Source organism: Cucurbita pepo, chromosome 2 (genome assembly GCF_057944985.1).
Source record: "Cucurbita pepo subsp. pepo isolate OVF chromosome 2, ASM5794498v1, whole genome shotgun sequence".
Lineage (NCBI taxonomy): Eukaryota > Viridiplantae > Streptophyta > Magnoliopsida > Cucurbitales > Cucurbitaceae > Cucurbita > Cucurbita pepo.
The window spans coordinates 3,443,281-3,469,512 of record NC_141799.1 but is presented as its reverse complement, the minus strand read 5'-3'; the positions used below and the strand labels follow the sequence as shown (position 1 = coordinate 3,469,512).

Sequence of the window (26,232 nt, the reverse complement as noted above, 5' to 3'; positions counted from 1 at the left end):
ATAAATAAGGCTTGTGGAGCCCTCGAACATTCTCTTCTCAATCGAGGCTTGACTCCTTCTCTAGAGTTTTCGAACAAAGTACATCATTTATTAGTTGGACTTTTCCAAAAATCTTCATATAAATGGAGATATATTTCTTATTATAATTCTATGATTATTTCTTGGCCTATATGGAACTCCTCCCAACCATCCTTGACAAAGTGATCTTAGAACTTTCACATTGACTATTAGTTAATTAGGAATTCAACTCAGTAAGAAATTCTGAATTTATAAGTAAGAAATATAGTTAGATTTCTACCTATGTGGGTTAGTAGGAAGTTTTTTAAAATAAAAAATAAAGTGACGACGGATACGGGGGGTCGTTGGGGATGTGTCGGCTGGCAGAGCGTTTCCTGGAAGCTTAGGAGAGTAGGTTACACGTGTTGTAGAAGGAACCGCGAAAATGATGGTATTTTGTCGTCTGCGACGAAGCCCAATTCGCGCGACCTGCCACGTCGAAGCAAATATTGAAGCAGTTTTGACGTGGCAGGTCGTTTTGCCACCTTTTATTTCATTGAAAAAAACGTCCCATTCCACGTCCTTTCTTGAAGCTTTTTATCCCCCTCTTTTATTCTTATTTTTTTATTTATTTTCCCCCTCTTTTATCTTTTTCGGATTTTTATTTTATAAGATCAGTCCAAAATGATTTTAAATCTATTTCTGCTATTATCATCCAAAGCTAAATCTAGCAACAATTATTCAAAATCTCTAAGTAAATTAGTGGTTTGAATCTTTACAAGAACATATAATTCTTAATATTTAATTACAATATAAACAATACATTCTAATGGTAAAATTCCTTAATTAAGATAATTAGACCATTTTTATTCGTTTTTATTTGTGTGGAAAGTAGTGAAAGAAATAAAAATTTATTCAGAAAAAAGAGGGGAAAAAAAAAAAAAATCGCTTCCCTCAGCGCGGGCAATATCAACGTGCCGTGATGAAACAGAGAACGAACTAATCATGGAGTATCCAACTTTAAATTCGGCCCATAACTTCGTCCCATATCCCTTAAGTCATATGATCCGTACCTTTCTCAACTCCCATTTCCTCGGACCTCAGTGGCTGGCGCCGCTGTATGGCAATCTTCTTTGATGTTTGAACCCTTCCTCTCCCCTTCCATCTCCGGCTGCCACCATGCAACCATCTCCACCGTTCATTAGTGGCCCTTCCAGAACTCTAACCACCACTGTCCGACCTTCCACGATGATCATCCATGCTTACCACCTGTACCTGCAATCTTATCCAAAATTCAATAGCTTTATTGGGTATAAAACCCACCTTATCGGTTGTGGCCGTAGATTTCCTGCCTTTGCAACCGCCAGCTCAGGACCTCATGTTCCTGCTGCTTCTGCTCCTTCAATCCAATCCGATGTTGGCATGGCGTCCCGCACGTCGGTACTGGAAAAGTCGGGTATCATAGAGGAGGACCTGGAAAAGGTTGTGCATGTCTAATTTTTATATGGGTGTTAATTCAGTAGTAGCTTTGTAGTTTGACAATATATTTTTTCATGGGATTTCAGGCCATTTATCGATGCCGATTTATGGCATTTTTGGGCGTCTTTGGATCTTTGGTTGGGTCTATACTCTGTTTCATCAAGGTACGATGATTAAGTTCCAGCTCTCTAACACATAATTCTGTTGTCACAGGCCAGGATTTGCGTCTTGTTTGTGTGTGTTATGAGATCTTCATTCTATTTAGTTCAATTGCTTACTACACTTTCTTCGTTTTAAGAATACGATTCAGTTGACAAATTTGGTCTGCTTTACAAAGATATGATGGTAGCAGAGCTCCTTGAAATTCCATTGAGTGCAGTGAACTAAGGATATAGCTAACCTAGACGAATTGACATTTGCGAATATCTCTTTCCAACTGAATTGTTGACGATTGTATGCGTCCTTCCTTTCTGACTTCCATTCCCGTTGAAATAGGATCTCCACAACGAAAAACACATTAGGAGCATCCCGAAAACGTCCCGGTCGAAATATAACTTTCAAATTAAGTCCTGAATTAGTGGGATGAGGGAGAAAGAGACGGATAGGGTGGGAATGGACGTAGTTGAGTTGGAGTTTTTTCCTTTTAAGTCTGACAGTATGGAGATTGCCATAGTTTACAGTTCTGTTGTGGTAATAGGTACAAATTCTGGATATGTGGTTGGGTCATGGGTGGTCATCGTTCAATAAGTTTGACTTGTTTTGCCATACCGACGTGTTTTTAGGCTTTAATTTGTTCTGTTAGTGCTTTTAGCTGTGCCCTTCTTATTTCATCTCCTTATATTTCCTAGTACAGAGTAAGGATTGTATGAGGCCGTTATTTTAAGGTACTTTGTCTTACTACAGAAGAACTTCGTTAATAATGAATTCCGGATATGTGGTAAGTGTTGAGGATTGTTGGGAGAGTTGTCCCACATCGGCTAATTAAGGGGTTGATCATGGATTTATAAGTAAAGAGTACATCTCCAATAGTATGAGGCTTTTTGGGGAAACCAAAAGCAAAGCCATGAGAGCTTATGCTCAAAGTGGACAATATCATACCATTGTGAAGGTCCGTGATTCCTAACAGTTAGGTGGTCAACATTTCAACTTGTTTTACATGCTTTTAAGACTTTGGTTTGTTATGTCAGTGCTTTTAACTGTGCCCTTGTTATTCCTCTTAAATTTCGTTATAACGAGTAAGGATTGTGCATGGTTAGGTGGACATCATTTCAATAAGTCTGACTTGTTTAGCTTTGCTCTTGTATGAGGCTGTTATTTTAAGATACACTTGGTTTCACTTACAAAATTATAAATGAAAGTGTTGATTAATAATATTGTTGAGGATAATCTTTTTCTTTTTAATGATTTAGAACTGTTGGGAATTTATGAATTGAGATTTTTTTTCAAGATTCTGTATTGTTGGGCCCTGGTTGGAGAATAAATGGTATACTCGCCTTTTAAGTTCCAGAAAATTTGTAACAGCCCAAGCCCACTACTAGCAGAAATTGTCCTATTTCAGCTCTCCCTCATGGTTTCTAAAACGCGTCTGCTAGAAAGAGGTTTCCACACCCTTATAAAGAATACTTCGTTCTCTTTCTCAACCGATGTGGGATCTCACAAGATTGGTGTACTTGAATAACCATGAGCACCACAAGCTGATGGATGTTCCTTTAGTTTTGATTTTCATTAAATAAATGATATCTGCTCTGCCTTTCTTGATATTCTAATTTTATACTACATGACTGAAATGCAGGGGTGTGTTCATGTAGCAGCATCGTTCTCAGAATATTTTGTAAATCGTGGAAAAGTAATAATGTTGCTGGTTGAGGCTATCGGTACTTACCGTGAATTACTCTCGAATTAATATCTTTGTTCGATTTTCTACCGGTCGAATATTTTTTTCATTTTTGTTGTAAAAAAATATCTTTGAATCTTTGTAGAAAAGAAATTTGATCTGATGCCAAGTTTATGTTGAGAACTGTTTATCTTTGAATCTTTAAATCTTTTTTGCTTCAAATGGTATGCAGATGTGTATCTCTTAGGAACTGTGATGCTCGTCTTTGGGACGGGTCTCTATGAGCTGTTTATCAGCCATCTTGGAACTGAACGGACTTTGTCAAAGAGAAACATTGAGCATAGGTCCAATTTATTTGGCTTGTTCACTTTAAAGGTGAGTCGATCTCAACACTTCGGTCTTCGGTCTTTGAACTTTAGTATGTAATGAATTAATTCTTTTCGTTTAAACTTTTTCATGACTTAGTCCGTGGTGAAAATTCGTATAATGAGTTCTTTTAATTTTTATAATAGAATTGTTACCAGATTTATATGGTAGAGAATAAATTGTTACCTAATAAAGTTTAGGACTAAATTGTTACTTTAATGTAACATACGGATGAAAGGTGGTTTTTTAACATTGTTTAATGTAACATACGGATGAAAGGTGGTTTTTTAACATTGTTTAATGTAACATACGGATGAAAGGTGGTTTTTTAACATTGTTTATTCACCGAAACGCGTATAGATTAGCTCATATTCGATTATGTTAAATGGTATTTTTGTAGGAACGACCAAAATGGATGAACATAACGACGGTTAACGAGCTGAAAACGAAGCTCGGGCATGTCATAGTGATGCTGCTTCTAATCGGGTTCTTTGACAAGAGTAAAAAGGCGGCTATACAATCTCCAGGTGATTTGCTTTGCTTAGCTGCTTCAGTATTCCTGTCCTCTGGTAGCCTGTTTTTGCTGTCTAAACTAACCGAATAAAACTAATAAGTTATGTACAAATATCAAATATATAATCCTTTTTTTTTCCCTTTTGGCCCCCTCTGAAAACGGTTGAAACCATGAAATATTAGTGTTATTGTAAATGGCTGTGTAAGTTTGCTGTAAGAAGATGTTGCTGCAATGTAGAGTGACTTCAAAAGAGTAAATAAATAAGGGGATGAAGCTTTAGAAAGCCATTTCTGGGTCCTGTCGAGATTAAGAACTGTAGAATTAGCCGAACGATGGGAATTTTGAGAGTGATGTGTTACTATATTCAAAATTGGTCGATCTGAGTATAATTCAATTGATTCATACATATTTCAACCAAAATGATAAATATTTCATTCTCTGCTCTTACATGTTATAGATCCCGACAACCACTAGAATATCCTTACCTTTACCCCAAACCTAGTAAGTGTAGATGTTGTATAATTATGGTTGATATCTTATTTTGACTTTCCTAAATTATCTTATTAATGTCATTTCAGTCGTTAAATATTTTGTTCCAAATCCTATGTTCTCAATTGTTTTATTTTTTCAGAAATTGTGATCGTAAATTTAGCTATCGACAAATATATATTTGGTATGTTTGTTCGTCACTACTATCATGAATTGCTTATTATTGCTTATTATGAATGTCTTCCTATACACTTGGTATACATTTGTTTGGATAATATACATATGTATATATCAAAGATGAAATGAAATTAAAAAAGAAACCGAGCGCAGAGTAAAATGGACTAAATATGAAGGGACTTAGGCCAACAATTAAAAGAATGAAGAGAAACTCGGGTCGAAGTCACATTCCTGGTATGCCTCGTATGAGGCATGCTCCTCCCATTTCCTAGTTCGTGTGATCTTGGTCCTCTTTTATCTGAACTCTAAAAGAAATCAATGAAACCCTAATGGAAAGGTGTATGAACACTTTTCTTTCTACTTCCCGAACCCTTTTCTAATTCCTAAAATCTATGATATACTAAATTCTTCCTAGCTAACTTTAAGCACGGGAGCTGGTGTAACATATGCCACACTAATGTGCGAATTTCTTTTATTTTACACACCACATTCTCTCTCTCTTTAAACAAATGTTTGGTGAGTTACCGGTCTATATTTTTTCATATATTTCACGTTCAAAAAGAAAGTGTCATGAATATATTAATATATTCTAAAAAGTAAATTAAAAATATTAAAATATTTTTAATTAACTTTTTAATTCTCTAATAAAAATTTACAAGGGAATATATACCCCAACCATATAATTTATCAAAGTTAAACATATGCTAATATTGATTTTTTAGAAAAAGAAAGTCATCCTTTAATCAAAGATAACTTATTCAATGTGATAACTATCTTTATAATTATTATTATTTTTTTTTTTTTTACAAAAAATAAGTTTACGTCGTGTCGTTCTATTTTTGTCTTTACGATTCGATAAAGCCTCGTACAAAAACTTCATAAATGTTAAACGAACACAACTCTCCACAATGGTATGCAGCTCCCATGACTTTGCTTTTGGGGAGCCCAACAGACTTCCTACCAATGGAGAGAGTATTCCTCGATTATAAACTTGACCAATAATTACTTCCTCGAGCATTTTAGCAAACTGTAACACACTAATTCTAACACTTAAATTCATAGGAATTAAATTCTAACCGTATAATTGGTAAAAATTATAGGAATCTAACGGTAAAATAGTTGAAATTAAATTCTACCATACTATCAAATCTACCATTTAAAATCATAGAATTAAAAGCTAACGGTCTTAAATTCAATTTAACCATAAATAAACGTAAATCATAAGAATTAAATTTTAACCGTCTTAAAACTGAAATCAAACTTACAATTTGACGGTAAAATCATAAAAATTAAATTAATTTTTAACCATCTTTCGATATATTAATTAAATTTACGGAGAATATAAGTAGGGATCAAATTTATAATTTAACCGAAAGGGAATACAAATAGGGCAAGTTGTGGAGGAGGGTCCAAGTGTATTGAATGGTATGAATAAAGCATGTCCCCTCTTGCATTAAATTAGCTTGAAAAAACAAAACAAAAAATAATTTATAATTTTCTTTATTTCTAACTTTATTTCCATTATTCCCGTCATTCGAAACCGCTACAACCATCTCTCATCAAAATGTGATCTCTCGTATGAATTTTTAATGGTTTAAAATGCAGTTCTTAACCTTTTGTTATTGTGTCTATTAAATCCCTAAATTTTCGATTTTGTATCTAACAAAGTTATTGACACGTCGTTAAAATTCAAAAACTTATTGGATATAAAATCGAAAATTATAAACATGAAAATTCAAGGGCTAAATTCGTAATTTAACAAAATTTCCGAGATTAGAATAAATCCAAAATTTTATTTACATGTAAAAAATGTAATAAATATATTGTTTGTGACCAAATAATTACAAAAAGGTGTGACATAGTCCTATAAACTTAGGTCAATTAATTCGCCATTGAAGTGGATCTTATATTATTGTCATTAACTTAAGGCACTGAGATACTCTGAACCCTGAACGGATTAACAATATTTTTTATTCAATAAATACTCATTTAATTTAATTTATATATTACACGTTAAGGTACTGAGATTTTAGAATAAAAGGATCTGTGTTGATTTATAAAGATAAGTAATGTGATCATATTGCAGGAGCAGAAAAAGAATGTCAGGATCATCAAACGATGGATCAGATCAGTAGGATACCATAGTTGACTTTTTTCGTGGTGTTGTTGAAAGCGAATTTTGAAGTAGGCGGAGCTGCTCCCAATTCACACTGGTGGAGGAGGTGTCGTGAAGATCTAAGAGTGTGAGCAGTACAAGCTGAAAGGCTCCCATACTGTTTGGAGGGCAGGGGCCATAGATGCCAAACAAACCTGACCCCTATCTATCGTCGTAGAAGCAGTTCCTAAGAAAGATTATGGTTCTCGGGTATCCAATCAATGAATCCAGATATTAAAACTATAATCACGAGAGAATAAGAAGGTAGGGCCCACCATAGTCGTATGCGAACCCCGCCCAAGAACTTTTGCAATTACAGGACTTTGAAACAACATATTTAGCAACCACTTTCTCATACTACTAAGAAAAGTAGTCCATCTTTTATTTTTATTTATTTCTAATTTGATCCTTCAAATTTAAATATTTATACTTTAGTCCTCGAATTTTAGTAAGCCTTCAATTTTTACCATTAATATTTAATTAAGGATTTCTAATTTTCCTTTTTATTAATTCATTCCATCTTATTTTATCGCTCTTAAATTTCAATAATTCGTTAATTTTAATTGACTCGTGTTATTAGAAGTATTTCTTTATTTAATTAATTAATTAATTTATTTATTATTATTATTTTGAGGAAGATGAAAAATATTATTAATCTGTCAAATCTAAGATACTTGATTAGAAGGTTAGTGGAAGAAGCATTTTCATTTTCTTAAAAATTAATAAATTCGAATTTTAAATAATTTAATTTAATTTAATTTAATTTAATTCGGAGCTTCTTGTTCATTAAGCTTGCTTTGGTGTTGTCTAATCAAGGTACATATATATATATATATAATTAATAAATTTAGTTTCCAAAATTAAGCTTATTTTGTATTAGTTTTATTTATTAATTTATATAATTATAAATAATAAGAAATTAGAAATTAATTATTTTTACCTTAAAAAATATATTTTAAAATTTTATATTTTTAATTATTTTAAAAAAAATATATCATTACATATCAATAAAATAGCTTTAGAAAATTATAAATATATAGTATGTGATATGAAATATATTCAAATCAAACTATATTATAAAATATCAACTTTTTATATATATATATATAAATAAAGTTAGAGATTATACAAATTAATTGCTCCTAAAAATTCCTTTCTCTAATTTGAAATAATGAGCGTGGTCTCATCAAACCATCTAAATGAGGAAATTATTCTCGTTCTTAATTATAAAAAATTTTAAGAAATTCTCGAGTAGGTTCTTTTAAATTCATCTTAAATAGTTGTGTTTCGCTCCTCCATACGTTCTATTCTAAAATCTCAATAACAAACGCTACGGGTCTCTCTCTCTCTGTATTGTTTTTTCTTCCCTTTGTTATGCATCTTAGAAGTTTTCACCTTCTTGCTCTCGTCGTTTTTCTCCTTTATTTCCTCTCGGTAACATCACGACCCCTACATGATATTTATTCACCAGCAATTATAGTTGGCTTTGGCAATCGCCATGCAATAACGCCTCCTGTTTCGATGTCGACATTCTCGATAAATCGGTATAAATATGTCGAGATGGACGCTTTTCGACCGACGTCGCCTGGGCATAGCCCTGGGGTAGGTCACAAGGATCCACCCGGTGCATCGTAGATAATGGCTGCGAGACTTTGCAACGTAATTGTGTCTTTATTCAGTTTAGGGAATGATTTTGAGATTGTGTTTTCATTTTGGTGTGTTTTTTTATTGAAAGTTTAATGCATCCTTATGTTTAACCGTCAAAACTAAAATATGTTATTCGCATATAATAAGTTGGAAGTTAATTTTATTTCTCGTGTTTATTATATATATATATATATATATATATATATATATATATATATATATGTGATGTCCTACATTAGTTGGGAAGGAGAACAAAAATTCCATTTATAAGGGTGTGGAAACCTTTGACTAGCAGGCGCGTTTTAAAGCCTTGAGGGGAAGCCCGAAAGGGAAAGCCCAAAGAGGACAATATCTGCTAACGGTGAATCTGGATCGTTACAAATGGTATCAGAGCTAGACATCGGATGATGTGCTAGCTTTCTCGCTGTTCCCCGAAGGGGATAGACATGAGGCGGTGTGCCAGTAAGGACGCTGGGTCTCGAAGGAGGGTCGCTAGGCCTCAATATCTACTAGCGGTGGATTTGGGTCATTACAATATATATATATATATATATAATAAAGCACGTGCGTGAATATGTCTTACAATTTTGATTGGGTTTCTAGAAGAGAGGTTTTCAAGAGATATATTTTTTAAAATATCTTCTTCCTCCCTTAACTTTTTTTTTTTTTATTATTTTATTTTTTGTTTTTTTTTAAATCTTATCTTCTTCTCATTTGAGACTGTGATTCGATTACAAAGTTTAAGAAAATCTTTCCCTAGGATATCATGGGAAGGAATCTCTTTTTATTAATAATATCATTATTTTTAATTTTTTTATTAAAATTTAACTTCTTCAAAAATATTTATTTTATTACGTGGTTGAAATTCGTCATTTCAACACAGACCATTACTAAGTTTTTGTTATAAACGTTTTTGTAACGATTCATGCTCAAGATTCGGATCATGATTCAAAATCTAGATTTGACATTTGATGGCTCCGAGTCAAGTTACTTACTCTTCAGTTTTAAGAGTGAAGACTATCTCTACAAACCAACACGAAATATTCTCAAAATGTCACACTGTATGAGATCCCACATCGGTTGGAGAGGGGAGCGAAATATTCATTGTAAAAACGTGAAAACTTCTCCCTAACCAATACATTTTAAAAGCGTTTTTATTATTTTTATTTACTAAATAAAACATCTTAAAATATTAACAAAGTAATACATATAAAATATTAACAAACTTCTCCCTAACCAATTTAATTTTTTTTTTTTTTTTTGACAAAAACATCTAATCATGAAAAAGTTGTCTCCTAATCTTCGAGAAAAACTATATATATATATTACGATTCTATTATTACGATATAGAGAAGAACACTATTAGCCTTCTCATAAATTTTCAAACGAACAATTTCAACAAAAAAAAAAAAATTTGATTTCTAATTAAAAATAGCTTTTTATTTTGTCTAACGTTTTAAATTGGCATAATGAAAATATAATAAAATAAATAATAAATAATTTGGAGAAGCAATCAAAATTTTCAAATGGGGGAAGAGGATGGTGTACGTAATAAATAAATAGCATTTATTTTGCATGTAGCAACCATCTAATATTTTATTAATTTTTCTATTTTCTCTTAAAATAATAATAATTTGTAATTATAACACGTGGAGGTAAAAGACAAAATTTGATTTATTTGACCTAATGTAATAAATAAATAAATAAACAAATAAATAATTGATATATTTGAACGGAGAGCGTCCGACAATATAAGGGGACACATTATTACGTCTGTCCGTTCCATAATATTTATTAAAAAAAAAAAATCAAAATTAAATAAATTGGACGCATAAGTCAACTGATTAAACCTCAATGCTCAAAAAGTCAAAAGAATGGTTCTGGCTCTGATCGTGCCACGTGTCCAACCTTAAAACATTTTTTAATTTTTTTTAAATTTATTTAGAATTTTGGTTTGTTTATTTATGATTACGAAGGAAAGAAAACCAAACGAGGAATATCTCGTTTCAATCAACCCTGGAAAGCGACAAAACCTAAAAATGGGATATTTCGGTGCGGCGGTGGCGGCGGCGGAGGAGGTGGAGGTGGAGGTGGAGGTGGAGAGTTGCGGTGGTGGTGGTGGCGACGGCGAAGCTAAACGGAAACTCGACCACTATGTCATAGAGCTTCACGACGGAGCACCGGCAGAAATTTTAGAACATGCAAACTCAAACAACAATTGCTCTCTCTCCGCTGCCGAGATGGAGTCTCTCGCCGCTCTCTGTGACACATTCTTGCCGTCGGTTGTCAACACCGCCGACGGATCCGCCGCTATGTTCTTTGAAACCTCCGCCTCCGCCGCCGGAACTCCCGAAAAGGTAAATAAATAAATCTCTACTCTTATCATTCAATTTCTTGAAACCGCTTTTTTACGAAGATGCATGCATGTGTAAATAAACATGTCCAAAAAAATGATTTTTATATATACACTTCAAAAAAGAAAAAAATAAATAAAAATAAATATTGTGTTTCTCAAACTTGGTGGCATAAATCTCATTTCTCAAACTCGGTTCTAATTATGGTTATAAAAATCACTTTTTTTTCTTCTCGGGAAAAAGATAGTTTATGTTTTCCATTTAGTGTAAATAGCCTAAGCACACTACTAGTAAATATTGCTCTCTTTAAACTTAAACTTTTCCTTCTAGTGTCTCAAAGTTTTAAAACAAATTTCTTAAAAAGAGGTTTCTTGCTCTCTTTAGACTTTTCCTTCTAGGGTCTCAAAGTTTTAAAACAAATATGTTAAAGAGAGGTTTCTACACACGTGTAAAAATGTTTCGTTCCCCTCAGCTTTCCCTTTCGGACCTCCCCTCAAAGTTTTAAAATACGTCTGCTAGGAAGAGGTTTCTACACAATTATAAGAATGTTTTGTCCCCCCTTCAACTTATGTGGAATCTCACAATCCACTCCTTTTCGAGGCCCAGTGTCCTCGCTGGCACTCATTCCTCTCTTCGATCGATATGAGATCTCACAGCTGGTATTCCGAACATCGAAAATCACTTTTTAGCTCAACCCTTAATCTTAAACAAAGAAATAAGACAACCCACGATGTTTCTGGAACATCACTTTTTAGCTCAGCCCTTGATCTTAAACAAAGAAATAAGACAACCCACAATGTTTTTCGAACATCCCTTTTTAGCTCAGCCCTTGATCTTAAACAAAGAAATAAGACAACCCACGATGTTTTTCGAACATCCATTTTTAGCTCAGCCCTTGATCTTAAACAAAGAAATAAAACAACCCACTTCTGGAACATCACTTTTTAGCTCAACCCTTGACCTTAAACAAAGAAATAAGACAACCGACGATGTTTCTGGAACATCACTTTTTAGCTCAGCCCTGATCTTAAACAAAGAAATAAGACAACCCATGATGTTTCTGGAACATCACTTTTTAGCTCAGCCCTTGATCTTAAACAAAGAAATAAGACAACCCCGGGTGTTTCTCGAACCTCCAAAATCACTTTTTAGCTCAACCCTAGATCTTAAACAAAGAAAAGGGTTGTCTCGAACATTGATTGAAATGAATGAAGAAGATATAAAGGATGAATGCATGCATGCAGGTAGGGAAGATGATAAAGGAGAGAGTGAAGCATCCAAAGAAATGGTTGGTAAGAGTGAGCCTATGGATGCTATCAACATGGTATGGGACGTACATTCTTTGTGGGAATAGAGGCCTTTCCCACCATTTCCCATACTTCCAGACCTTTCCAAAGCTTTCCCAAACCAAAAGGGAACAAATTGTGGTTTCATGGTCTCTAAGCTATTTCTTCCTTCTCAGAATGTGGTTCAGAACCATCAAGATCTTCTGTCTCCTTACGTTCTTCACACAGGTATTTTATTTTTTTATTTTTTTCTTTATTTGTTTATTTATAAAAAATAAAATAAAATATCTGTTTATATTTAAAAATAATGCAAATAAAGAGACTTAGACTTAGACTTAGACTTAAAACCTAACTGAGATATGAAATGTCCCACCCATTCAATAATAACAACCAACCAACAAGATTAAGACCAAGACTCAATAAATTCATGACTTTCTTAATGCTTAAATATTTAAATATTCATTTAAGAAATATGGAATTTAATTTACTGTTCAAAAATGAAATAATTATTAAATGGCTTGTAAATAAATCACAATTATTTTTTTTAAAGGAGACAAGAAGGTAATGCAGGTGGCAGTACTACGTCAGTAGCTGACTACACTCTGAAAAAATTTAGATAGAAATAGCTGAGATTTTAATTCATAACAATTTTCAGATTTTCATCTTTATTCTCAATAAATAAATAAATATATATATATATATCAAAGACTGTTAAAAGCAATTCAAAACTTATTTTAGATTATTATAAAAAAGCAGATTAGTTTAAAAATTAAATAGTTATCATTAAAAAAAATTAAAAAAAAAAAAACTCAAATTAAATACTTGTAATTTAGTTTATCTATTTGGGATATTTTTTTAAAAATAATATAACTTTTAGAAATGAAAACAAAATGGATAAGTTTTTAAATCTTATTGGATAATTTTGAAGAAAAAAAAAACTAAAATAGTTAAAAGTTGAAATAACTTTTTAAAATTTTTGAATTTCAGATTTATTTTACACTATTCTATTGTTTCCCCTGACATTGCACCATACCCTGTACTGTAATTTATTTTTATTATTATTATTATTTTAATACAAAGTTTGGAGAAATCAGCATCTTAGGTTTGATTTTATTACAACCGACAACCTGACACGAATAAATGTTGAAATAACGAGGATAATTATTCAAGTCTTCTCATCAAGATTTGTCCTTTTTTATAATCAAGTCTAATAACGATTTTTTTTTTCTTTTTAAAGAAAAATATACCTAACTATTTGTCAATTATTTCATTTATTTTATTTTTTCATTTAATTCAATTCAATTTAATATTTTGGGATCTATAAGTTATATGGATATATCCAACTATCAGAAAATAACCGGGTTAGAGTTGTAGCAACTTCTTAGCTTTAGCTACATAAGATCTAATGAGAGAATCAATTAGTCGGGTATTGTTTATGATATATTGAGCTATATTTCGAGACCTTAGATCTTTACCCGACTCGATGAAAAAAATGGGACTTTCTATTTTGTGGTTGGATCAGGTTGATGATAAAACGAACAACATATCATGGCAAGCGATAGACTACCCGGGAGCGGACCCCAATTCAAAGCCAAAACTAAGCAGTTAGAAGCATCAAACCAGAAGGAAAATGACAGATCAAGAGAAGTTGAGGAAGATAAAGAAGAGCTTTACGGACCTCTATTCAAAGGCATTGTCAATCTCGACAACCAACAAGCAGCAGCAGCAGCAGAAGCACTTAGAAAGTTTGGATTTCCAGTCACTCTTCTATCCCCAATGGTCAAAGCTTCCAGCCCTTCAATGATCATCAAGTGCGACGCGGTGGTCGTCGGGTCTGGAGTGCTTGCCAATGCAGGGTACAAAGTGGTTGTATTAGAGAAAGGAAGCTATTGTGCAAGAACAAATCTGTCACTCCTTGAAGGACCAGCCATGGAAGAAATGTACCTTTCAAGTGGGTTAGTAGCAACTGATAACATGAATGTGCTTGTACTTGCAGGCTCTACTGTTGGTGGAGGCTCAACAGTGAATTGGTCAGCTTCAATTCAAACACCAAGCCATGTAACAAGAGAATGGTCAGATGAGTATGAATTGGAGCTGTTCAGCAGCAATTTATACAAGGAAGCAATGGAAGTTGTGTGCAAGAAAATGGGAGTTCAATCAGAAATTCACAATGAAGGGTTTAACAATGCAGTTTTAAGAAAAGGGTGTGAAGAATTGGGTTACCATGCTATCAATATTCCTAGAAATTCAGCTTCTGATCATTACTGTGGCTGGTGCTGTCTAGGCTGTAAAGATGGGAGAAAGAAGGGCACTGCAGAGACATGGCTTGTGGACTTGGTGAGGTCGGGAAATGGCGTGATACTTCCCGGCTGCGAAGCCATTAATATCAGGAAGGAGAAGAATGACGGGAGCGAACGCAACAGAGCGAAAGGCGTTGCGTTCGAGTTCGGGTGTGGTTCAGGAGTGAAACAGGTGTGCTTGGTTGAGTCCAAGGTGACTATAGTAGCATGTGGGGCTCTCAGTACTCCTCCATTGTTGCTAAGAAGCGGCTTGATGAATCCAAATATTGGCAAAAACTTGCATCTTCATCCTGTAACAATGGCGTGGGGCCATTTCCCTGCAGAAACTGGTATGTGATAGCTGATATTATCAAATTTCTACTAAAAAAAAAAAAGAGAAAACAACATATGCATTAGCATTATAATATCACATTACACTGTAAAAATCGAGAAGAATTAGTAGTGTTTGTTGGTATGATATTGTCCACTTTGAGCATAAACTCTCGCGACTTTACTATTAGGCTTCCCCAAAAGACCTCATACCAATTACTTATAAACCCACGATCAACTCATTAATTAGTCGGTATGGGACTCCTCTCCCAACAGTGTTTTGGCAAGTCTTCTGAAAAACGTACTTCTTAAGTGAAACGTTTATTAAAAGTTAAATTACAAATTTTGTCCTTAAACTTTCATGTTTGAGTCTAATTGGTCCCTAATGTCTAATAAGTCCATAGGTCTCTAGGTCTCTGAACTTCCAAAATGTTTAACAAATTCATTAAATCATTCTTCCATTACAGATAAACCATGGCCAGAGGAACACAAAAAAAGCTATGAAGGCGGGATAATGACAGCCATGTGCAACATTAGATCAGAACCAGATCAAGAACCTGGAAGTGGAGGAGCAGTAATTCAGACACCAGCATTGCACCCAGGACTCTTCTCAATCTTAATGCCATGGCTCTCTGGGTCAAATATAAAGCAAAGAATGCGCAACTTTTCCAGGACAGCCCATGTATTTGTATTGGCAAGAGATAAAGGATCAGGAACAGTCAAATCTCCAAACTGTATCAGCTACAATATGGAGGAAGTGGACGAAGAGAATCTACAGAAAGGACTAGAGAAGGCTTTGAAAATTTTGGCGGCAGCTGGGGCAGAGGAAATAGGGACCCACCATAACAAGGGAAGAAGCATAAATGTGAAGAAAGTGAGTTACCGTGAGTATGAGAAGTTTGTGAAAGAGGAAAGTTCAAGGGCATTGAAGGATTTGAAGACGCCAATCTGTTCGGCTCACCAAATGGGAAGTTGCAGAATGGGATTTGGAGAAAGGGATTCTGTGGTGGATCAGAGAGGGGAAACATGGGAAGTGGAAGGGCTCTTTATTGCTGATTCCAGTGTTTTTCCAACTGCTTTGGGAGTGAATCCAATGGTTACTGTTCAGGCTATTGCTTATTGCACTGCACAAGTCCTTGAAACTCTTAAGAGGAAGAGAAATTGATGTAATTTGGGGTTAATATATCACAATCCGTCATTTATTTGGGAATTTTTATGGTTTGGATGAACATTCTGAAAATAATATAAAGAAGGGTGTGCTACATAATGGGTTGGACAAAACTAAGTTGGGTTAAACAGATCTTCTGGGAAATCAGAAGGGTATTTGATTGTATAAATCATCTTTTCAAAACAGAGGATTGAAAAATCTTTCTTTATCACAACAAGAGAGAAAGTAAGAGATTTTAAATTTTAGAGACAACCAAGCTTTGGAACCCCTAACCCTGATCAAGATGCGTCTTTCTTCTTTAAGAGATTTTTTTTTTTTTTTTTTTTTTTTTGAATAAGAACAAAATCAAAATTTGAGTCAAACTTTTTCTATTTTTTACGAGGAGATTCAAACTTTTAACCTCAGGTCCAAGACCTAGGTTAGTTTAACTAGTTTATTAAAAACATAAATGAAAGAACCAAATCATAAATCAATCTCTTTCATTTTCATTCTATAACTTATAGATGGTTATTGGTCTCATACCAAATTAGTAATTCTCTAACCAGAAAATCGGACTCTAACTTTCAAGTTATAATCTTGGTTCATTGGTTTGAAAGAGAAAAAAGATCAAAAAAGAAAAAAAGAGATATGTATTACATTGAATACATATAAGAAGGTGGGTGAGAGCACCAACTAGCTCTTGCTACCTATTCAGTATCTCAAATAGTCAACCTGAGCATAATTCAATAGGATAAGATAAATTCTCGACTAAGAGGTCAATATTTCAAATTCCTCCACCTTACCGGGTTGACCTAATACTAATACAAATTTGTAAAGAGGATAAATAAATGGGAGCCGAAAAGGAGAGGAGGAGGGTGAGGCATCTTTGAGGAACTTTCCAAAAAGAAACATTTGAAGTTGAAGCTTCCTAAGAGCATCAGATGTCGAAGGCTTTCATATTATTCCATTCCCCCATGAAAACCAGTTCTTTAAAGTCATCAGTCAGTTGGGTCCCCTACAAAACTTGACTCCCTTCTGCAACAGGTCAGCTCAGCTCTATCTATCCCTCTCTCCCCTTCTTTTTCTAATGGCTTTTTCATGTGGTGGAATTTCAATCCTTTTCCTGTGTTTAATAAGTTTCAGGTAAACGGGTATCTGGGGAAGGGTGTCATTATCAAATGTTCAAGTCCACCAACTAAACCATAAATCAATTGGCCAACGATTAAATAGATAATTTTAAAAAAAAAAAAAAAAAAAAAAAAAAAAAAAAAACCCCATCGATTTAAATTTTAATATCTGCTTCAACTTTTCCCCTTCGTCTGTATTTGACCAGTGATGAGATGAAGATGAAAAACAAGGGATTTGACTCGAGGAAAGTCACAGCATTCATAAGTGAAGAGAGAAAATGATGAATCATTCACCACTAACCTCGAAGAGCCTTTCCCTTTCAAATACCATGATTTGATTTAAACTCAGTCCCACTTCTTCGATCTTCTGGCCGCCATGGAAAAGCCACCATCCAGCTTCTTCGTGATAGGGTTTTCCATTGTTGCAACCCTCACCCTCGCCTCCTTCGCGTCATGTATGGCTGCTGAATTCAACAGAACAAGTGTAAGTTTCTTTCTCATTTACAGTATTGATTTTTCATACAAAAATTTCCTGAATCTTCGAAATCGAAATATGTCGTAGAAAAAGGACCTGAAATTGAACGGCAGATTCTGCTTTCTGCCTGAAAGTGAAGCATTCAAATTGGGAGTCGCAGGTTTGGTCTGTTTAATAATGGCTCAAATCATTGGAAACACTATAATCTGCCATAGCTATTGGCCAAAGGAGAATAGAAAGAGTTGCAGTGTCAAAAGGCCTCTCCTTTCAACCACCCTTCTCATCTCTTGGTCAGTAATTCTTTCTTCATATAAATCTTCATTTTTTTCTGTATTTTTTCAGTTTATCTGGGGAATAAGAAAATGAAACTAATAATAGTAACAAAAAAAAACAAAAACAAAAACCTGAAAGTATAATTTTTTTTTCTTTTTTTTGGCAATTTCCTAGTTGTGAAAATCAACATATGAATTTAAAAATGAATAGCAGTAATCTGAATTCAAGATTGTTTTGATTTTTTTTTTTTTTTTTTTTTTTTTTTTTTTTGCAAAATCAAGTAAACTACAAAATAGCATTATTATTAATACTAAAATGATAATAATTATTTGAAGAATAAAGTAATTTCCTTTGTTCCTGGCATATATTGTTAAAAAAAACATATAGTACTTATTGTATCATTTAGTCTCCAATATTCTGTTGCTAAATCAATTTCAACATTCATCATCAACGAGATGACCAAAAAATAATTCAAACATAAGAGAACACTCCAACATGAAAGTATTTTAATAGCTATTTAAAATTTTAACTTAGATTCACGTATTTTAAAATTTGTGTTCAATAACTCATTAAAATAAATAACTATTCATAGACCAACTAGACACAAAATTGAAAATTTAGATTCACATCATATATAAAAACTAATATTATATATAATAGATCAATTAACTTGTCTATACACAAAATTGAAGGTTTAGAATTTATTAGACATTTTAAAATTCATAAACCTATTAAACACACGATTGAAAGTTCAAACGTCCATATAATAAGTTTTCTAAAGTTGAAGGATCAAAGGACTAAACTATAATTTAACCTCTATGTAGCATAAAAAATTAAGGAAAAAAAAAAATATCATTGATCCCTAAATTTTTTTATATAGCTTCAATTTAGTCCCTAAATTTTAAAAGTTTGTTTTCTCATCTGGAGTTTAGTCGTAATTGAATTCTTAAGTTTTGAGATCCTACATTTTTACCTTTTGAGTTTTAATTATTAACCTTTACTTTTGGTCTTTGGTATTGATTTAATTAATTAAATATTATGATGTAGATTTTTTTTAATTAATTGAAATAGTGATAATAATTAAACTAATTAATAAAAAATCATAAATTATCAAAAGTGATCAGTAATAAAAATTGAAGATAAGTATGTAAAATTTTGAAAGATAGGAACGAAATGAATACCAAGCTCAAGAAAAAAAATATAAGATCAGATGAAAACTAAAAAAAAAAAAAAAAAAAAAAAAAAAAAAAAAAAAAAAAAAAAAAAACTGAATGACGAAAGAAATAATAAAGAGGGGCTAAAATAGTAAATAAAATGAAATACCAGGGCCAGCTTCGGAATTGCGGTGGTAATGATGAGTGGAGCAATCGGCATGAGCAGCGGACAAGAGTATGGGAAGGGGTGGGTGGAAGGAGAATGCTATGTGGTGAAAGACCGAATATTTGTTGGCGCGGCCCTATTGGTTCTCATTAATGGGGCCTCCACCATATTCTCCGCCGCCATTGGAAGGAAGAGCCACCCTAAAGGGCCCACTCAAATACATTCACAAATTAGATAACCACGAGAAGTTAATATACATCACCCAAATATTTTTCCTTTTTTTTTTCCTGTATTTATTCGATCATCAATAAAGAAAATCCCCCCCAATTGTTCATGATCTCCATCTCAAAATTGAAACGGTATCAATATCATTTTTAATAGTGTTTTTTACTCCTAAGCATATCTATTGCGCGTAAAGACATATATTTAGCCCCCTGATTTGGTCACAGTTTTAAAAGCATTCGGAGGAAGTAGTATTTATAAGCTTAATTTTTTTTAACAAAATGATTATAAAAAACATTCATGAATAAACCACACAAGCAGATTTTTTTTTTTTCCATAAATATACATGAAAATCATGCATGCATCAAATATATAAGTTACAAAAGTCTACCCAACCCAAAGTGCACCAGGTGAAGGTGGTGATGGAAATAATTACAAGGAGATGTGTGCATGTGTCAATTCAATAGCAGTAGGGCCACACAAACAAGAGGCTAAGAATTCAGAATGGCATGCTCCCTTCAAGCCCTCTACCACCATTAATTGTATCCCTGTCCCAAGTTATTTGAGCCCCAGAAATTCTCACCGCGTCTAACGCCATAGCCAACATTGCCGCCCATATGTGGAAGGCCTCCGCTTGTCTGCAAAATCCCGCTTTATTTCTAAGGAACTGTTCAACTTATCAGCTATCAGAACAGAAATGTACAAGAAAAACAGAACAAGAGAAAACCTCGGAGCCAAATTTCATTGGCCTAGAGAAACGGCTGTGTCCATTCCTTGATCCACGTTCAAGAGAATTGCAGGAAATTGTATCGAAGAATTCATCCTTGTTATATGCCGGCTGCAAAAAGAAACCCAAGAGAAGAGGAAATTGGTTAATACCAATATAAAGAATGAAATGTATGACATTACGAACTAATCCAACCCATACCTTAGCTCTAGGTATCGCCCAATGTCTCTCTTCCTCGTCCTTCTTGAACTTCTCGTTCATGGCTTGAAAATCAAATTCTTCAGTGAACTACAATTTGAAGAGTATTGATAATCAAATTCTTCATTGAACAACTATGTCCATTATGTACTCATGGGATTACAACAATCTAGAATCTGGAATTTAAAGTTCTTGGTGGCAAACAGTAGTCTATATTCAAAGAAGCAAGATACAAGAAATTAAAACGGGAGCGCAGAAGAAGTATTATATTATGATAGAAAGAAATGCTTGCACGTCTTTCATGCCTGGTGATAAAATTTTGAAGGATAATGCAGTTCAAGTTTAACGAGGCAAATGTTAGAAATCAGGGACCTCCAATAGTATAATATTGTCCACTTTGAGAATAAGCTCTCGTGACTTTACTTTTGGGTTCCCCAAAAGCCCTCAGACCAATGAAGATGGTGTTCCCTACCTATAAACCCATGATCTTCCTCTTAATTAGCCAATGTGGGACTACTCCTTTCAATAATCCTCAACACCAAAGAAGAAGGCTTTCCACTCAATGGTACGCTTGCACATCTGAAGTATCATCTTTTCAAAGATTTACTTTAGATCCTATGATTGCGTCGTGCTTTTATAATTTTATCATTTTGGTTCAAGTTCTTTAAGTACAATGTATTATCAAATTATCAGATGTCAAAGGGCCGCTAGAATCTCTATAAAAGCCAAGCTGATGGATTTTACTATTAAGAAGCAGCGCTTATTTGATCAGGAATGCAAGATTAAATGGCTTAAAGAAGGCGATGAGAACACATTCTTTTATCGTTATTTCTACTTTATCAGGAGAAAACGGGATTTTTTATCCTCAGAGAAGGAATTTAAGATGAAAGTATTGGTTTCTTCCAGAGGCTTTATTGCAAAGAGGGCCTGAGATTCACTCTTGTTGGGATTGATTGGGTGCCGTTAGAAGCTCAGTGTCAGACTTCACCGGAAAGTCCCTTTCTTGAGGAAGAAATCCTTAAAGCAGTTCAATGCCTTAAATCTCCAGGGCCAGAGGGCCAGGTGGTATGACAGGCGACTTTTACATAAAAAAAAAATTTGAAACATCTTGAAGGCTGATTTAGTAGGAGTGTTCCAGGAGTTTATTGAAAATGACTTTTTTTTTTTAATAAGACCAATGAGACTTGCGTTTTTTTGATCCACAGGAAGAAGAAAGCTTCTAGGGTGAGTGACTTCCACCCAATTAGCCTGGTCACTTCTCTCTACAAAATTATTCCTGAAGTCCCAGCAGAGAGGTTGAAGAAAGCGATGGCTATTACAATTAGCAATTGCCATGCTGACTTTGTGGATGTGGGGACAGATTTTGGATGCTATCTTAGTTGTATTGGAGACCTTGGACGAGAGGCTTTATTCTTAAGTTAGACCTCGAAAAAGCTTATGTTAAAGTTGAGTGGCATTTCCTAGACTTGATTATGGAGTTGAAAGGTTTTGATGTAGACGTTGGATTAAAGGTTGTCTCCATAACTAATTTTTTTGATAACGATAGGTCTGACGCAAGATTTTGGCTAGTAGAGGGCTGATTTTAAGGTCATCAAAAAAGCCATAAGAACATGAGACATTTTCAGTGAGATCCATGGAACCACATTGTAACTTTCAGGTTATTACCAAGAATACCACCAACTACTGATTATTCGAGAAGAAGAAAACACTATTCAATATTGAGAACAAAACCACTTACTGTTCAGCATAAATCAACAAGTTATACAAAATAAATAGACCAAATGATGTGAACTACAAGGAAGTAATTATATGAAAAAAATAATTTAGAAAACTTTATAAAGGTAAAAACCTGTTGAGCAGGCATCTCTCTCAGAGATGGAAACGAGGGTGTTTGATGTTCAACCGCAGCAATTGATATCGAAGAATTAGAAGCAATATGTGTAGAAGCACCCAAGTTCCTTGCATCAACACACAGTTTCTTTGTGGAGGAAAGTACTTCTGCCCCAGACTGTGATAATTGATAAGGAGTTAATGAAGGTGCAGGCAATGTAAGCAATGGACCCGAACCCGAAATAGAAGGTGCAGTATTCAGAACAGACTGCCTGGAAAGAATTGATGTTGGGTGGAATATAGGTTTACCCGTAATCTGAGCTTTGTTATTTCCAATTTCTTGCCAAACTGAAGGAAAGGAAGAAGTAGATGTCATCACTGTTGAATGAGATGGTGAACAAAACACAACATGGTTGTGAACTATCTATTAGCTGATAAAAACTAGGACGTGCAAAAAGTAGAAATGATACAGGATCAGCACATGCACAATTCTAAGTTTTCAGTAAATCATAAGTCAATATTTAAATGATTTTGAAGAGTCCATTGGTTCTCTGTTGCCAATTGAAATGGCAATGTACTTCAGAAACTGGTACAAAGGGATTCCCCATTGTTTTCCTTTTTCTTCTCTGACTGCTGCTTGGGTACAGAAAATGACAGTTCTGTATGGGCAACGAATAACTATGTAAAATGTTACCTGCAGCAACAGATTGATGTGAAGACAACTTGCTTGGATACTGTCCATTATTAAAAGCCAGAGAATCCTGGCTCTGATTTGAGACCGTCGATGTTTCACATCCAACTGAAGGATAGAGTGGTGAGGTTGAGACCCCAGCATGCTTCGACTGCATAGGGAAAGGTACATGAGATTATCTTTTTCATGTAAAATTGTGCTAATTCTTTCTATAATAATAGTCAAACAAGAGTACCTGGATCCCAGAGCCATCATGAATCTGCTTGTCCATTTCAGCAAATGAGGGGGACTTGAGTTGCAGATCCTGTTATAATAAAAACCCTTTCTAAAATGGACTCAAACTATATCGAGTAGTTTTATTTAAGAAAATGTATAGTAAATAGTGTGCACGTACCCCTTACAGCATGCAGGGTTAGTTTTGATTTTTTTTTTACAACAGAAACATCATTATCCTAGCTGACATTGAAAGTTTTAAGTGGGAAATAAACGGAAGCGTGATTTCATGACCTAAGAACAGTTTGGCACCCCTGAGCGGTTCCTAGAGCTCTACCTTAAGATACAAACTCAAGAAGGTAGGAGGAGAAACTTGGGGGATGCAGAAACCTTTTTTCAATGTTATATCAGGACTCATTTACTAAAATTAGAAGAGAAAGATGCCACAAGTTACATTTCTTTCAAAGGTTAATCTTTGAAGATATGCATCTAATCCCATGTTTCTTGTCTCTGTTCTATACACACCTTTCTGAAAACTTAAATGTGGTGAGGAGGGGGAAAGTGATCAATACTAGAACAAGGCAACGTTATATTTTAAATTTTAAAGCTCTAAACCAAATAGATCATCGTGCATTGGGCTATTGGGTAGTGATGAGATGGAAATGTAATTAAACGCATCTCTGTTACCTTGATGTCACTGCCTCGAAACAGAATATACTCATACACCTCATCATTCGGAAGGATCTGTGGACCATCGATCTTTCGTCCTTCTGTCCCATAAGATCTAACTGTAACAAGAAATGCTGCAACTCTTAATATCTAGGAAGTATCGAATATCGTTCTAACAGATATAGTGGTTAACCATAACTACTAATCTTGAGAAATTTGTCAAAATAAATCCTTAATCAATGGGAGGCAGACGTTGCTAACAAAAATCGAGATGAAGTACATTAAACTGATCATACTTGTCAATGGCTACACCAAATATATATGTATATATATATGGAAAACCAAGAAGTAATGAATTTTTTAAATACAAAATTAAAAAATAATAATAAGCATCGGCGTTTACTGGCAGTGACCGGAATAGAATCGTCTGTGTCTAAGTAATATTATCTCCGTCTACAATACCAACTATTCTACTAACAAGTAATGACCATACATGTGCCAATAGCGACTGGTATAGACAAATTTCCGAACATTATAGAGAAAATATTTATTACATAAATTCAAACATGCAAACGCCGGAATTCAAATTACAATCAGAATAAACAGAGCCATGGAGATAGCTATAGCACTGGAAGCGAAGAGCGCTAAGAAAATCACGATTTCCTACATACCATTCGCCAAGCCGATGGTAGACTCTTGAATGTTGAGGTGGTAGAGAATGCCTTCGTAACGAATCTCACATTTCGTAATCAAACTTATCGTGCTCCCGATGTATGATCCCACGGGACTAGCAGAAACTTCGGAGGCAGATTCAGTCGCCATCGATCAAGAAAACCTCAAAACCTCGAGATGGATGTTAAATAACAGAGAAACGTGAAGTGAAGCTGAAATTGGAAGAATCAAACTCTGTAACTCGCAGCGATCCTGACGATTAGGGTTTTTCCGCTGAGCTTAATTTGGAAGAACGTTACCATGCTTCTTCGCGATTCTTCGTATCGAAGTCTTTTGAGAAAGAAGGAATTTGGTTGACGCTGCCGCCAGGGGTAAGGTTATTTATACAGTGCTTGACTGGGTTGGCGCCAAAACCATTTGGCACGGTAACTTTATATTCGTTATTTTTATTATTTCTATTTATATCGTAAATGGTTAGGAACAACGATCTCACAATGGTCCCTATATTTATGTCCCCTTCCCTAAATTAGCGAATCCTAACATAAGTATATATATTTATGTCACAACTTTTTTTTATCGAGCTACATATTAATCATTGTTATGTGTGATGTCCTACATTGATTGGGGAGGAGAACAAACCACAATTTATAAGGGCGTAGAAATCTTCCCCTAGCAGACACGTTTTAAAGCCTTGAGGGGAAGCCCGAAAGGGAACGCCCAAAAAAGATAATATCTGTTAGCAATGGATTTGGGTCGTTACAAATGGTATTAGAGCCCGACACTGGATGATGTGCCAGCCTTCTCGCCCTTCCTCAAAGGGGGTAGACACGAAGCGGTGTGCCTTCTCGCTGTTCCTCAAAGGGGGTAGACACGAGGCGGTGTGCCAGTAAGAATGCTGGGCCTCGAAGGGGGGTGGATTTGGGGGTGGTCCCACATCAATTGGAGGAAGGAAAGAGTGCAAACGAGGACGCTGGGCCCCAAAGAGTGGTGGATTGTGATATCCCACATTGGTTGGGGATGAGAACAAACCACCATTTTATAAGGGTGGAAACCTTCCCCTGGGTGGTCCCACATCAATTGAAGGAAGGAAAGAGTGCCAGCGAGGACGCTGGGCCCCAAAGAGTGGTGGATTGTGATATCCCACATTAGTTGGGGATGAGAACAAACCACCATTTTATAAGAGTGAAAACCTTCTCCTAGTAGATGCGTTTGAAAATCTTGAGGGGAAGCTTGAAAGGGAAAGCCCAAAGAGGACCAAAGAGGGCAATATTTGCTAGTGGTGGATTTGGGTTGTTACAAATGATATCAGAGTCAAACACCGGACGATGTGTCAGCCTTCTCGCTGTTCCCTGAAGTGGGGGTAGACACGAGGCGGTGTACTAGTAAGGATGCTGGCCCCAAAGGGGGGTGGATTTGGGGGTGGTCCCACATCGATTGGAGGAAGGAAAGAGTGCCAGCGAGGACGTTGGACTCGCCCCAAAGGAGGTGGATTGTGATGTCCCACATTTGTTAGAGAGGAGAACAAACCACCATTTATAAGGGTGTGGAAACCTTCCCCTAACAAATACGTTTTAAAGCCTTGAGGGGAAGCCCGAAAATGAAAGCCCAAATAGGACAATATCTGCTAGCGGTGGATCTAGGTTCTCACATTATGTCACAACTTTTCTATCCGTAAAATTAAATTGAGGAGAAATTTTTAGTGTTTTTGAACGATCTACCAACAAATAACTCACTATCTTTAGTGTGAGAAAAGTGGCAAAT

The 26,232-nt window shown here is 34.8% G+C and overlaps 3 protein-coding genes across 5 annotated transcripts; 2 read left to right on the top strand and 1 right to left on the bottom strand.

Moving 5' to 3' along the window:
- The first annotated feature begins 920 nt into the window (after positions 1 to 920).
- Positions 921 to 4,477, top strand: LOC111787566 (uncharacterized). Of its 2 annotated transcripts, XM_023667576.2 has the most exons (5): positions 927 to 1,479; positions 1,563 to 1,640; positions 3,269 to 3,350; positions 3,543 to 3,685; positions 4,077 to 4,477. In XM_023667576.2, exons 1-5 carry the CDS (start codon positions 1,177 to 1,179, stop codon positions 4,278 to 4,280), a joined length of 810 nt encoding a protein of 269 aa, XP_023523344.2. In that variant the 5' UTR covers positions 927 to 1,176; the 3' UTR covers positions 4,281 to 4,477. The 2 variants fall into 2 exon arrangements, with proteins under 2 accessions (XP_086977885.1, XP_023523344.2); XM_087121759.1 differs by lacking the exon at positions 1,563 to 1,640 and having other exon boundaries at positions 921 to 1,479.
- A 6,126-nt stretch (positions 4,478 to 10,603) lies between these two features.
- LOC111787984 (long-chain-alcohol oxidase FAO4A-like) lies at positions 10,604 to 16,327 on the top strand. Its single transcript, XM_087121417.1, is given in 5 exon segments — positions 10,604 to 11,015; positions 12,257 to 12,526; positions 13,821 to 13,890; positions 13,893 to 14,927; positions 15,375 to 16,327. Coding segments are annotated over 5 exon segments (2,466 nt in total). The 5' UTR covers positions 10,604 to 10,622; the 3' UTR covers positions 16,073 to 16,327.
- Positions 16,328 to 19,252: 2,925 nt separating this feature from the next.
- LOC111787981 (decapping 5-like protein) lies at positions 19,253 to 24,835 on the bottom strand. 2 transcript variants are annotated; one of them, XM_023668103.2, is made up of 9 exons: positions 24,471 to 24,835; positions 23,818 to 23,918; positions 23,153 to 23,221; positions 22,921 to 23,068; positions 22,246 to 22,604; positions 20,400 to 20,486; positions 20,199 to 20,309; positions 20,055 to 20,109; positions 19,253 to 19,449 (listed from the first exon to the last, which is right to left on the bottom strand). In XM_023668103.2, exons 1-9 carry the CDS (start codon positions 24,619 to 24,621, stop codon positions 19,349 to 19,351), a joined length of 1,182 nt encoding a protein of 393 aa, XP_023523871.2. In that variant the 5' UTR covers positions 24,622 to 24,835; the 3' UTR covers positions 19,253 to 19,348. The 2 variants fall into 2 exon arrangements, with proteins under 2 accessions (XP_023523871.2, XP_086977542.1); XM_087121416.1 differs by having other exon boundaries at positions 22,246 to 22,574.
- Positions 24,836 to 26,232: the final 1,397 nt, after the last annotated feature.